Source organism: Cucurbita maxima, unplaced genomic scaffold (genome assembly GCF_002738345.1).
Source record: "Cucurbita maxima cultivar Rimu unplaced genomic scaffold, Cmax_1.0 Cma_Scf00014, whole genome shotgun sequence".
Classification (NCBI taxonomy): domain Eukaryota; kingdom Viridiplantae; phylum Streptophyta; class Magnoliopsida; order Cucurbitales; family Cucurbitaceae; genus Cucurbita; species Cucurbita maxima.
The window spans coordinates 5,123,334-5,136,728 of NW_019272030.1; the positions used below are offsets into that span (position 1 = coordinate 5,123,334).

General features: G+C 33.3%; 2 protein-coding genes across 9 annotated transcripts in view; one reads left to right on the forward strand and one right to left on the reverse strand.

Moving 5' to 3' along the window:
- Nucleotides 1-5,608, reverse strand: part of LOC111489200 (suppressor of mec-8 and unc-52 protein homolog 1-like) — a 13,667-nt gene extending 8,059 nt beyond the window's left edge. The window contains exons 1-5 of the mRNA XM_023137309.1: nt 5,421-5,608; nt 4,535-4,745; nt 3,267-3,419; nt 941-989; nt 169-252 (exon numbers count right to left, since the gene is read on the reverse strand). Coding sequence (XP_022993077.1) covers nt 169-252; nt 941-989; nt 3,267-3,419; nt 4,535-4,745; nt 5,421-5,449 — 526 coding nt within the window. The 5' untranslated portion in view covers nt 5,450-5,608. The remainder of the gene's footprint in view (nt 1-168; nt 253-940; nt 990-3,266; nt 3,420-4,534; nt 4,746-5,420) is intronic.
- Nucleotides 5,609-6,000: 392 nt separating this feature from the next.
- LOC111489325 (DEAD-box ATP-dependent RNA helicase FANCM) overlaps nt 6,001-13,395 on the forward strand; it is a 16,342-nt gene continuing 8,947 nt past the window's right edge. For 3 of the 8 annotated variants that reach the window (XM_023137479.1, XM_023137480.1, XM_023137481.1), the window contains exons 1-10: nt 6,001-6,151; nt 6,231-6,561; nt 8,186-8,329; nt 10,276-10,358; nt 10,486-10,600; nt 11,168-11,259; nt 11,374-11,428; nt 11,499-11,620; nt 11,697-11,810; nt 12,244-12,437. In XM_023137479.1, the coding sequence (XP_022993247.1) occupies nt 6,107-6,151; nt 6,231-6,561; nt 8,186-8,329; nt 10,276-10,358; nt 10,486-10,600; nt 11,168-11,259; nt 11,374-11,428; nt 11,499-11,620; nt 11,697-11,810; nt 12,244-12,437 (1,295 nt within the window). In that variant the 5' untranslated portion in view covers nt 6,001-6,106. The other 5 variants (XM_023137484.1, XM_023137486.1, XM_023137482.1 and 2 more) reach the window with 5 other exon arrangements.

The window sequence follows — 13,395 nt, forward strand, 5'->3', positions numbered from 1 at the left end:
GGGGGGGGGGGGGGGGGGGGGGGGAGGGTATACTAAGGTATCAATTACCAAAATAGCGAGATTTTTTACCATCTTTTCATGGAACCTTATTTTAGGGGAAAACTGAGCTGTCATGGAATCTAGCAAAATGGTTATTAGTGTCTAAAGTATAACACAACTTCATATTACCTTGGTGTTGTTGCCATTTTAGAGACTGGCCAATTAAAGCCATTAATCGAGAAGGTGCAACCACAGTAACTTCAGCTGCAAGGGCTGTAAAATGCAAATAGGAACATAACCAACACACATTCAGCAGCAGTTACACAAGTACTCGTGTATGAGCAACCAAAAATGACATAAAAACTCAACATACATCCAACAATTTAAAATAGAAAAAAATATCCAAATTTTACCCATTTTTTCTGATATAATACATGGAACCTGTTCCTTAGATCTTCTCATGTCTTAAAAATGAAACTTTGATTGAGTCCTTGATGAAAAACCTATCCTAGAGGAAGAGATAAAAGGTTACAAGAACAGCTAGCATTTTTAAAATCTAATAAAAGAATGAATGGAACAGTATTTACTAGAAAATACTAAAGGCTCGAAGGGGAAAATCCCAATTAGTCTTACCAAGAAGCCCCACAATAGGTAAAAGAATGTTTAATGCCACCAGATGTTGTCACTAATCTTCTATTCTTTAAAGTGGTTCAATAAAGTATCAGTTAGTGAGTAATATTTCCCATTCAACTTCTTAATTTTGGAAAATCAACAGTACTTTCTGTGTATATATGAAACTAACATGGGCCATTAGGATTTGATTGTACATGACACTATTATTATCCATGTGTCATCAAATTTTACTTTACCGATAATTAAGTGAAATCATTGAATTCTTGAGCATGACAAGATTAAGGGCACCCAGAAGATGAAGAAATGAAATATGGGTGAAGTTGAAAACCTTGTGCAATTTGCGCTCGGCATTTCTCTTTTGTTGAATCTTGATAAGCCTGTCATAATAACTAATTAACGTCTTAAGCATAAAACGAACCATCTCAATTGTGTGTGTGTGTGTGTGTGTGAAGCATAGCCCCTAACTATCTAGCCCCCTTTATTAAATAGGGAAACATTTCCAGGATTGACTTATAGATAACAAATTAACCCGAGGTGTAGAGAAACAAAAATTTAACACTCAATAAAGCATTTAACACATTTGAGCAGACCCATGCAGTACAAATTTGAATGAGTTATATTAGCATGGACACACGTGGGTGTCAATTTCAAACATTTTTTCTGGAAAAAGATAGGAGGGTCTTTAGAGATGGGGACAGCTCTTGGAGGAGGTTTGGGCCTTGGTTAATAAGGACTTTTGTGATTACAAATCTCTCGTTCTTTTGAGATGAAGTTCATTTTTGTAATTGTGTACCTTGATAGTTTTTACTCCTTGTTTTTGGCTCCTTTTGTTCTAGGCTAACCTTATTGTCCTTGTATATTTAGGGATGTTTTTTTCCCTGCAAGGACCCGCCCCTATAAGGTTGGGGGATGGGAGAGGAAGTGAGAATAAATTTTTTTACGTTAGCTAAATGAGAGCATTCCTTGTCCCTGTTCCATTTATATACAAGATACCGCAGATTTAAATGTTTATGAAATATTATTTTATTTTTATTAGCATATCAAGATTTTCTATTTGAATGGATTTCTCATTGGAAATTAACCATCAAAATGAAGATTTTCCAAACTAATTTATTTTATTGATCAATATTTAAAGAAATAAACTAAACTAAACTAAACTAAACTTGATCCCTGCAAAATCAAACGAGAAATTCTGAGAAGGCGGAGAAGTCGCCCCGCCCCGTGAGATCCCTATTTCTATTCTTTCATTTCTTCTCCATGAAAGTTGGCTTCATAAAAAAATAACATTATGATTATTCACATACACAACATATAAAATAGAGAATAGAAATCCTCATTCATTAAACCTAAGAAACTATTTCTTTTATTGATCAAATTATTTAAAGAAAAAAAAAAAACTAATCTTGATCTCTGCAAAATTAAATGAGAAATTTTGAGAAGACGGAGAAACCACCCCAAGATCCCTATGTCTATTCTTTCATTTCTTCCCCATGGAAGTTGGCTTCATAAAAAAATAACATTATGATTTTTCACATAAACAACATATAAAATAGAGAATAGAACTCCTCATTTATTAAACCTAAGAAACTAATGACCATGAGCTAACGATGAGGAAGCTTTTGATGAATGGTTGGGATCTACAAGCCAATTAAAGTTGTACAGAACCCAATAAACAAACGGTTGCTTGAAGCTTTTAGTCCTTATAGTGCAACTCCCTTGGCTAAAAACTATAGGTCTAGGCATAGCCTCGACCTACCAAATCCTTCCAGAAGACTCAATCCTTGAGAAACAAGACAAAAGGACTCCAAGAATTAATAGGGCTTACATCTTCCATCAATTATGATAAACCATCATCCTCTATCACAATGGGTTGGTAGATTGGTCCTCTTTGATCATTATTTCATGGAATGTAAGAGGTTCAAGATAAGGGAGAAAAGAGCTTTTGTTAAAAAGCCTCATTTCATCAAACAAAATTTAACCATTGTCATCCTCCAAGAAACTAAATTGGCCAAGGTGGATAAACTGATATTATGGCTGAGGAGATACCGAATTGAAGCAGAAATCAAAGAATGTGCTTCACTTATGATGATCACTGACCAAAGGGATTGAAATTCTTCCTTTGGGAGCTTAGCCACGAAACGACAAACTCCAACGTAGGATGCCGTATATGAACATTTCTCCTCATCGTTGTGTCATTCCAGAATTGTTCCAAATCTTAAAGTCATTTTTTGTAGCTTTTGAATATGCAACAAGATTTTGGTGAGTTATCTTTTCTACTTGGATGGTCAGCAGCACTCCCAATTGCCCAGTGTTCCTTCTCTCCTATGTTTTTTTTGGGACATCACATCAAACAGGAGAAGGAGCTCATCAGGAAGCATTTTGTGAGGACTTTTATTTGGCTTACTTGACAAGAAAGGAACCAAAGGATATTTAAAGATAAGGATTTAATGCTATTGTCTTTTTGGTCATTACTTGGTATCTATGATCTCCCTTTTTTCCACTACTACAGTATCCTTTCCCTTTTATCCAATTTGGATATGAGTTTCCCCCAACTTTTGTAATTTCATACATCAATAGAATTTTTTTTCTTACAAAATAAATAAATGAAAACCTGCATTAGAAAAGGTCATTTCAATTTATGAATCAATCCTTACCTCGTTCGGATCAAAGTATGTTCGGACTAATAGATGCTCAAGTCGCAAGTATCTCTCAGGTTGCTCCTGCTTCATGACACCCATCACTTGAGTCTGCCTCAAAATAGCACGAGCAGTATCCAACTCACGAAGCTCAATCATTTCTAATACAATCTGGAAAAAGAATTACAAGACGGTAGTTACAAAATCTGAAGTGTATCAAGATTGCTAAACCTGTAGAACTTTCTTAGGACAAATGCAATCAAACAATAAAAGTACAGAATATACTGTTCTAACAAAATTTTATAGGGTTTAATACTAACCACCAATCTTATGTATTAAAAAGGTTGTGAACCAGAGGAAGGGGGGGCACTTACTATTGACCTCAGAATGTGGAATTTGGGATTTCATTCTTTCTTTGCTTGTCTGTTTACTAGGTGGAACTGTTCCGCTGGCATTTTATCCTCTTAATTGACTTTTATAAATTATTTCCATCAATTGTATTCTGGTTTCAAATCAAGGAGGAAGAGACTAAAAGTCCAACCACGTACAACAAAAATAAAACACAACTGCCTTTGTGAAAATGTGTTCTCAAAATCCGACTAAAACAAATTTCTTTGTGCAAACAAAGAGGAGAACGTGATGGACTTGAGGCATGGAGGGGGGCTTTTTCTAAAATCTTTCTGACCTAGAGGCAATGAAGCTGTCCAAACAACGATATTAATATTTTGGGTAATTACCTTTCTAGATTCCAAGGAAAGGTTTTCTTGGTTGAAAGTCTACAACCTTCATTTGATAATATAATAAAGAATGTACCAACAAGAAAAAGACGCAGAAGAGTGGAAATTCCACAATATCTCGTCAAAAGTGAATCATCTTTGTTTCTTATAAAAATAATTAATAAAAAATCAGATGGAAGATAAAACATAATTATGTCTACAAGAGAACTCATTGAATAGTGTAGTAGATGATTTTAGCCCAACCTCCAATAAGCTTACAACTCTAAATGCTGCTATAGGGCCCTCTTTCAACGAATTTTAAGTTCCAGATATTTTCTAGAACCCCGTGCTCTATAATGTTGCCACTAAGCCATTTGTCAACCCTTCCATCTAAATTCTCAACCCACTACATGCTTGAAGATACTAAAATCTATCTATACAGGAAAATCCTTCTCAAGGCATTTTCCAAGTAAAAAATTTCTAACAACTTTCCATAAAGGATAATATATTAGATTAATTAGAAATGATTGATGCAATATTTGAATAACTGTACAGTTTGTTTAACTTTACCTGTTCATATAAGTCCTCCAATATATTTCTTGGAAGCTTAAGTTGAGACACTTGAGGCAATATAGCATCCCACCGTCCAGAGTTTACATCGGCAACAAAAGTTTCAATGCTGTCTACGGTATTCAAAGAAACCTGACACTCATTTTGTAACGTCTGAAATGTTTGGTGCAATGAATTTTCTTTACAAAACTGTAGCACGATCTTGATGACACTGAAAGGAAAGCATATCAGAAATTTTTCCTCTTCCAGGAAAATGATAAAAAAGATTATCAGATCTAATCACGCATTAAAAATAAACGACATGTCTCCAGTAGAGAACGGGAGAGACGGAATAAGCCAGCATTATGATCAATAATCGAGGTCGACATGGAACATATGACTGACAACTTTGAGATAACACCCTACAGTAAATTGAGTAAATACAACTCTTGTCTGTAAATCATCGGAAACGCAGTAACAGTACAATTAAAAACGTATGCAAATTGGTTAGCAAGCGGTAAGAGCAACTGACGAATATGTATACGTGCAATAATAGCGAAAAAGTCATTCTTACTTTTAACCCAAAGAATGCCGATATTCTTCAATTCTTTAAATATGAACTGGATAAAGAACGTCACTAGAAATATGAAAAATGAAGAACCTTGGAAAACTTACGAAACTAGGAGTGTACAAATATGAAAATGAATACTAGTACGCGATGCAAGCAGTTTGAAAACACCACGAAAAGAAGAATCAAAATATAGAAATCAATATAGAGTACATCAAACTCAAAAATTTAGCACATAGAGTAAGTCGTTACTCCCAGTTCAATCATTGAAATTTCTGGGTAACCAATGAGAGATCGAACTAAGAAACCGCGAAGAGAGGAAGGAAAAAGAAAACGTACTCTCTAGCTTCGATTTCGAGTGTAGACATGCTGGGCAGGTTGGAGCGCAAAATTCAACCACAGAGGAAGGCAAGGGAAAGAATAGATTAGGGCTTTTTTTCTTTCTTTTTTTGCCGGGAATAGTATGCCAAATAACGGCTTCAAAACCAAAACCGAGACTGAGCTGAGCTAAGTGAGAAGCTGTTATGGAGGATATAGATGTGCGTATTCTGGGTCGGCCGATAATCTGGACACGAAACACGTATATGGGCCGAGCCTCTTATCCGTGTTTTTTCTTTACCGAATCATGTTCGGTAGGTTACTGGACTACCTCCTATTTTCACTTTTTGGAAAAAAAAAAATTCAATATCTTGGTTCATATAACCTATGACCCGAAGATTACCGAAATCAAATTAAAATAATTTCAGTTAAGTTGAGTTTAATTTTTTCGAAACACAAAATTTAGTCTAAAACATTAAAAGTTATATTTTTTATTTTTGAAGTTAAGAGTATTTTTAATTTTGTTTGGAAAGTTATATTATATTTATTAATTTGGAAAAAAAAAACTTTGTAAAAACATCCGTAGAATTTTCTTCTCCCTATTTTCGTTTAAAGTTTTGCCGCCATTGGTTCATCTCTCGCTGCTCGCGCCCTCTGGTTCCTTCGGCTTTCCTCTGTTCTATGTTCTTCGGCGTTTATTGCGTCCGATGGCATCCACAAGTAATCGAAAATTTATTGTTGACGATGACGACGTAAATGTGTCCTTCCTCTTTCTCCTTAACTTACCCCATATCGAAATCCTTTGATCCATATCTCCCTTTCCCTTTTCAGGATTTCGACTGGGAAGCAGCCGTCAAGGAAATTGACGTAGCCTGCCTATCAGGAATTCACTCTGCTTCATCACGTTCACTTCATCCTTCCCTTCTTGCATCTCCCGACGCCTCTGCAGAAAACCCAGCTTCTTTTCCATCTCCCGAGGAGAATGAAAAACGCGGGACTTCTCGACAGTCTACACTTCATAGATTTATCACAAATCCGAATGCTAAGTCTCAAAAGAAAACACCGGAAGTCGAAGAACCGGTTAAAGATCGCGCCCTTGTTGAAGACTCGGTTTGTCTTGTTGACATTGATCAGGAGGCAGCTAAGACTTGGATATATCCAGGTCGTCTCTCAACTCCAAACTAATTTTGATTCTTCTTGTTTTGGGTTTTTTATCCACGGATTCATTTGGGCAATACGCGTGTAGAAAATACTATCTATTTCCACTTCATAAACTTGAAGACCATAGGTTTGTGAACTAGTTCATTGTAAACCTCTCCAGCACCTGCTGTCGCACATATATTTTTTTCTGGCCGCTAAAACTTCCATTTTCCTTCAATGCTTAGATTATATCTTATTTTCCCAGTACGTCAAATTCAAGGAGCATAATGGATATTGGTTTTCTTTAATTCAGTGAACATAAGCTCGTCATTTTCCAGCAAGTATAAAGTCATTAATATCAATACCCACCCTCAAGGTCTTACACGCTTTTCTAATTTTGATGAACAAATTTTTTAAACCTCCTCTCATGAAGTAAGACTTGATTTGCTATGTATCAATGTTTAGGTCGAGGTGTTTGTTTGGATCCATACATTTCCCCGCAATTTATATTCCTACTCCGTTACTTTTTGTTCATATTTGGGAGGTTGTTGTACGAAGTCCTCTCCACTTGTTTTATGATCCAAGCACGCCAATCTTATGTTGAGCTGAAAAACTTTCTATTCTCTAGAGCCGCAAGAGATACTTTCGTTTGAAGTAATACTCAATCAAGCTACAAGTATATACCCATCTTTTGGAGTATGTTCTGATCTATTAAGTATTAACATAGCGTGGTTTCTTTATACTTCTCCACGATAGTTTAGTTTTATTGACCCATTTAACTTCAATTTTATTTTTTCATTCAGCAGGCAAATTTGTTAGTTCCCACATATTTTTTTTTCCCATGGATCCTATATTGGCATTCATCGCATTTTTCCATTTTTCAATTTCAAAGTATCCCCAAATGAGATTGGTTCACCACTTGCTAATATAGATATGCATGAAGCAGCAGCATCTTCTTCCTTTAAGGATGTTCTTCACTTCCAAAATCTCTTATCCAAAATGGTGTTCTTTTAGTTTTGCTGGCATTATAAATAGGTGATTCTTCATTAATGGATTCAGTATCTTCTATATTACTTTCCTCTGTTTTTATTTATTTATCACTCTCCTTCCGATCAAATTAGCTAAAATTGTTTCCTCATAGCTTTCTTCCCTATTCCCACAATTTTGTTCTTCGGAAAACACACCTCTTCTGTTCTCATTATGAGCCTCTGTGAAAGTGGATCACATAATCCATATACCTTACACTCTTCACTTATCCCTCGTGATATGAACATGTAAAATACAAGCAAGACCTTAAAAATGTCGACTTATTGGTTAGATCAACTACAAGCTTCTTCAGGTGTCGTGTTTTACTACAAGAGTTGGATTTTCATTTTGGAATGCAACGAGTCCTACTTACCGCCTCAAACCATCTAGTTTTTGGCATACTTTTCTTGCATTTCATATGCCAACATATTCCTCAAATTTTTGGAGTTCACTGTTCGACATGTAGGCTATAGGTTTCATGAAGTCAGTAGATAAGGAGATTTGTTTGGTATTATGATACAGTATTTTGCGTATTTGATTGCTGGGTGGATTATTTATATTCTTAGAAGTTAGATATCAAAAGAATTCTAATCTGATATGATGTCAGTTGAATTATGTAGTTAATGTTCCTCTTCGGGATTATCAGCTGGCTATTACCAAGACAGCACTATTTTCAAATACGTTGGTGGCATTGCCTACAGGACTTGGAAAGACTCTCATTGCTGCAGTTGTTATGTATAACTACTTCAGATGGTTTCCTGAGGGTAAGAGAAAACTTTTACCATCTTATTGATTGTTAAAGTTATATAATCTCAATTGTAATGTCCAGTGGCCAACTTGATCAAAGTTTCAATAACATGTAGGTTCGATCCCTAAGGTTTCTTTTAATTTTTGTTAGTCCCACTATTGGTTGGAAGGATCGAAATTTGTAGTTTCTTCTTCTTGCGAAGTTTCCTTTTTGCCACTAAAGTAGTGCTCTTAGAAAACTAACAAACCATCCTCGAAACTATTAAATAAGAGTGTCTCAAAGCTCTAAACAAAAGGAGGGTCTGTCGTTCCCTTCTTTATTTCTTTCCTGTAATTCGAAAAATAAGATGCATTAACCATTGATGTAACTCTAGGACTATTGTGAAAATAGTAACTCCGAAGATCTTAATATAAAATAACATCGAAAACGTGTAATTTTTGTGAGTTTTGTTGAAATAACTATAAGGGAAAAACAATTTATACTCCCAAACTTTGTATGGTTGATCAATTAAAACTCAAAATTAATAATTGTGAGAGTTATGAATTTGATATGATTGTTAGTTTAAGTTTTTAGTTAATTCAATTTGTTAGAATCAAGCATGTGGTGTTGGAATCAAGCATGCGTTTACACACGTGTGAGAATTATGAATTAAACGTTTTCAAATAGAAAAGTAACAAAGGGTTAAAATTATTCACTCATGAAAGTTTAGGATTTTGGTTGATATAATTGTTAGTTTAAGTTTTTAATTAATTCAATTTGCGAAGTTTAGAAGTGTATAAATTGATATTTTGCCTAATCATAATGATAAAAATAATGGGAAAGTCCTTTGACAACTCCATTTAGGCGTGTTTGACACCTCAATTCTTTTGATAATAACATCAATAATAAAGGGAAAAAAAATTCAATTTATACCCATGAACTTTTAAAACTTTAAATTAATAATTGACTTTCATAAGTGAATTAATTTAGACTCTTCTTTAAGATTCCATTTTAAACTGTCAATGCATTAATTTACAAATGTATAAGACTTCTTTAAAATCGTTTTAAACTGCAATGCATTAATGTAAATGTAGAGATTTACATTATATTAGAAAGAAATGCATGAAGCAAATGAATAGTAGGTGACTTTTCATTATATGAGTGGTTTTTCTTCTTTAAGTCTTCCTCGATTTTCACTACTTTCTTAGGAAGAATTAAGTGAAAAATTTTCTTTTTTACTTTGGTAGGGTTTTGAGTGAAGAATAATTTAATTTAGTTGATTTTGAGTTAATTTTGTTTAGAAAATAAGAAACAAACTTTTCATTCATATATGAAAGGGGAGAAAAAGTTAATGGATACAACTTACCTTAAAAGGGAGCAATAGAAAAATGCTGAAAAGAACCCACAACAACTAGAAAAAGGAACCAAAAAAAAAAAGATTACAAGAACCATTTACACACACACACACACACACACACACACACACACACACACACACACACACACAAAAAAAAAAAAAAAAAAAAAAAAAAAAAAAAAAAAAAAAAAAAAAAAAAAAAAAAAAAAAAAAAAAAAAAAAAAAAAAAAAAANAAAAAAAAAAAAACCAAATAGGCTACAAAACAACTAACCAACCAACCAACCACAAAGAACAATACTAGGACAAAAGTAAGCTGCCTACAAAACCAACCAAAAGGAAAAGAGGAAAAGTCTGGATTGGTGCCTCCACAAAACAAATGTATCAAAAAACCAAGCCGCTTGTTACAACAAAGCCAAGCACCATAACCAGGATTTTGAGTTGATTTTAAATGGAATAAAATGAAAATAGTTATAAATGCTAAAAAATGGTATAATTTGATCACTTATAAAGGATCTAGGATTTAAATTGATATAGTTTATATCCTTCTATCTCCTCTTTTTGGAATTTATCTGATACATCTGTGAATTAAAGGACATTGACATCTTTTCCTAGTTATTGCTTGCAGGAAAAATAGTATTTACTGCTCCTTCTCGACCACTGGTCTTGCAACAGATAGAAGCATGCCATAATATTGTGGGAATACCACAAGTACGGCGGTAAACTCGTTGTTCAACAAAATGGTTTGATGGATCAGTGGTCTTTCTCTAGATATCTTATTCTGTTAATTTGAACGATTAACATATATTCAAAGACTGTCTAATCAAACTTATTGCAGGAATGGACCATTGACATGACAGGTCTGATAAATCCTACAAAAAGAGCATGTTTTTGGAAAAGTAAAAGAGTTTTCTTTGTTACACCACAAGTGCTGGAGAAGGATATTCAATCTGGTGATTCTTGTAATCCTTAGCCCTCTTGTATTGTGAGTGGTGACTGGTTGGACTTGCGAATTGCAATTTTGTATCATTACTCTTACTCTCACTGTGAGGGGAAACTTATGTAGGACACTGTTTCATGCCTGGTTTTATTTGTTTATCCTTAGTCAAAGACGTACCAGAATGTACTATTGAGATGTTCCAGGCTAAAATATTGTAGTTTATACTCTGATTTTTGAATGAGAAACGAAACTTATGCTGATTGCAAACCTTTAATGATCATTTTCTTGAAATTATATCCATTATTTACCAGAGTTCTATTTCTTCATTGAATTTGATTTTTGTTATCATGTAGGGGTGCTAACTCTTGTACTAATATAAAATTTCACATTAGTTATCATCCATTCAGCTTTTTTTTTTTTTTTTTTTTTTTTTTTTTAAACTTTGTTAAGTTTCTTTCCAGCTCATTTTGTATGATGTATGACAGAAAATAGAACATGTAATCAGTGATCATGTATGACTTATGCAGAATGCTGATTATGTACCTTTCATTATTTAAATTATGAAATCAAAATTTGGCAGGCACATGTTTGGTGAAATACTTGGTTTGCCTAGTGATTGATGAGGCCCATCGAGCACTTGGAAATTACTCTTATTGTGTTGCAATTCGTGAGGTCTATTGTTCAGTCTGTACTGATTTTCCATTTCTGTTGAATCTTTCACTTCGAGTGTATTACTTGAACTTGCAAGTTTTTTATGCAGTTACCTGTATGATCTTAAATGTGCAGTTAATGATGGTACGTGTGCCACTAAGAATACTAGCCTTAACTGCCACACCAGGATGTAAGTTTCTACTGAGTTCTTTTCCAGATTGTTATGTATATACTCTAAATCTCCAGTTACATGTACTCAGCAAAGCAGCAGGGTATTCAGCAAATCATTGACAACTTACACATTTCAAACCTTCAATATCGGGATGAAAGTGATCATGATGTCAGTCCATATGTTCATGACAGGAAAATAGAATTGATTCAAGTATGCAAAAAATTATGTCTTTAAGTGAGTGATGTTCTTTTATTATAGATTTGATATTGTATCTGTAAACTTGTAGGTTGCAATGGGAGAAGATGCTGTTGAGATAAATAATAAGCTATTGGAAGCTATACGTCCATTTGTGGCTAAACTTTGTTCAATGGGAATTCTTCAGAACAGAGATTATAGAACGGTGTGGTACAAATCTTTTGATGCGCATAAGAGTATTCAAGGAACCAATTCAACACACTATCTTTAAGAAAATATTAACATAGTGAAATGGATAATAACTGGGGAAAAAGAGATTTGAGAAAGAGATTCCATCCTTTTTCTAGTCTTTATATGCTCATATGCTTCCTAGAAATTTTTTTATTCTCGTTTTAAAAAAATAGAGAGATTAGTTTGACAATCGATTGATAAAAAAGTAACTCTTAAACAATCCTTCTACTAATGTTTTAAAAAGCAAACCTAGGGGCATCTATTTGTAGTTATTTTATTTATTCTTTAAGACCACAAATTTTGGTTTATTTTATTTTATTTTGTTTTAAATTTTGTAATTATTATGACCATCGGTTATTCTTGTTTCCAGCAACTATTTTTTTTTTTCTGTTCTCCTTTTGTTCCAGTTAAGCCCATGTGATTTACTGAACTCGAGGGATAAATTTCGTCAAGCACCCCCACCAGTCCATCCACACATTAAGTATCAAGACGTGGAGGGTTACTTTGGAGTACTCATTACACTATACCATATACGTAAGTTACTTTCAAGCCATGGAATAAGGCCAGCATCAGAGATGCTAGAAGAGAAGCTGCAACGAGGGTATTTTCATTTTAGATTGTTTCTGTTGAGTTTTTTGACTGGAAACACGTGGTACAGCTTTTTTTATGCACCTCTTTGCATGGTTATGTTATTAAGAATGATATGATGGTAACTGATTTTATAGGGCTTCTTGTTCATAATCAACTTACATATTATCTTTCCTATTTTTTTAAAAAAATCAATCTGATTAACTAACTGGAGTGTTTCTTTTGTTAAATATTATTATTATTTTGGATAAATTACTAGTTTAGTTCTTAAACTTAGGGGTTGTGTTTGTTTAGTTCCTAAACTTTTAAAAATGTCTAATAGTCTCCTTACAAATTCAAAAATTTTAAAATTTAATTGTTTTATAAGAGAGATGTCTAACGTAATCTTAAATTTTCAATTTTGGAAATAGTAGATTAGTAAATTTTAATTTTTTTTTTTTTTTTTTGCAAGTTTCGGGACTAAATTCGTAGTTGTGAAAGTTTAGAAACCAAATAGAAACAAATTTCAAATAGAAACAAATTTCTAAGTTTTAACTTATTGTTTTCTTTTTTAAACCCTATTGATTGTGATGTAACAGAATGTGAGAGGTTTAAGAGAAAAGTGTGTTATATTATTCATTTATTTTGCTCACTAGAGTTATGTATTGATGGACATATGTGCCTTAAACAAATAGAATGGGACAAGTTGCTTATAAAGTATTTACATAATTATTCCATAGTATACAAACTATAACATATAACTTGGTATGTAAGCATGAAACTTCGGAAAGTTTCTTCGGTAATAATATTCTGTCCATTCTTGAGTTAAATAGTCTGTATCTAATTAGTTGAATGGGGTGAAGTTCAGGTTCATACACATCTTAAAGCTTGTGAATTATGATCAATGAGATAGTAAAAAAAAAAAAAAAAAAAAAAAAAAAAAAAAAAAAAAAAAAAAAAAAAAAAAAAAAAAAAAAAAAAAAAAAAAAAAA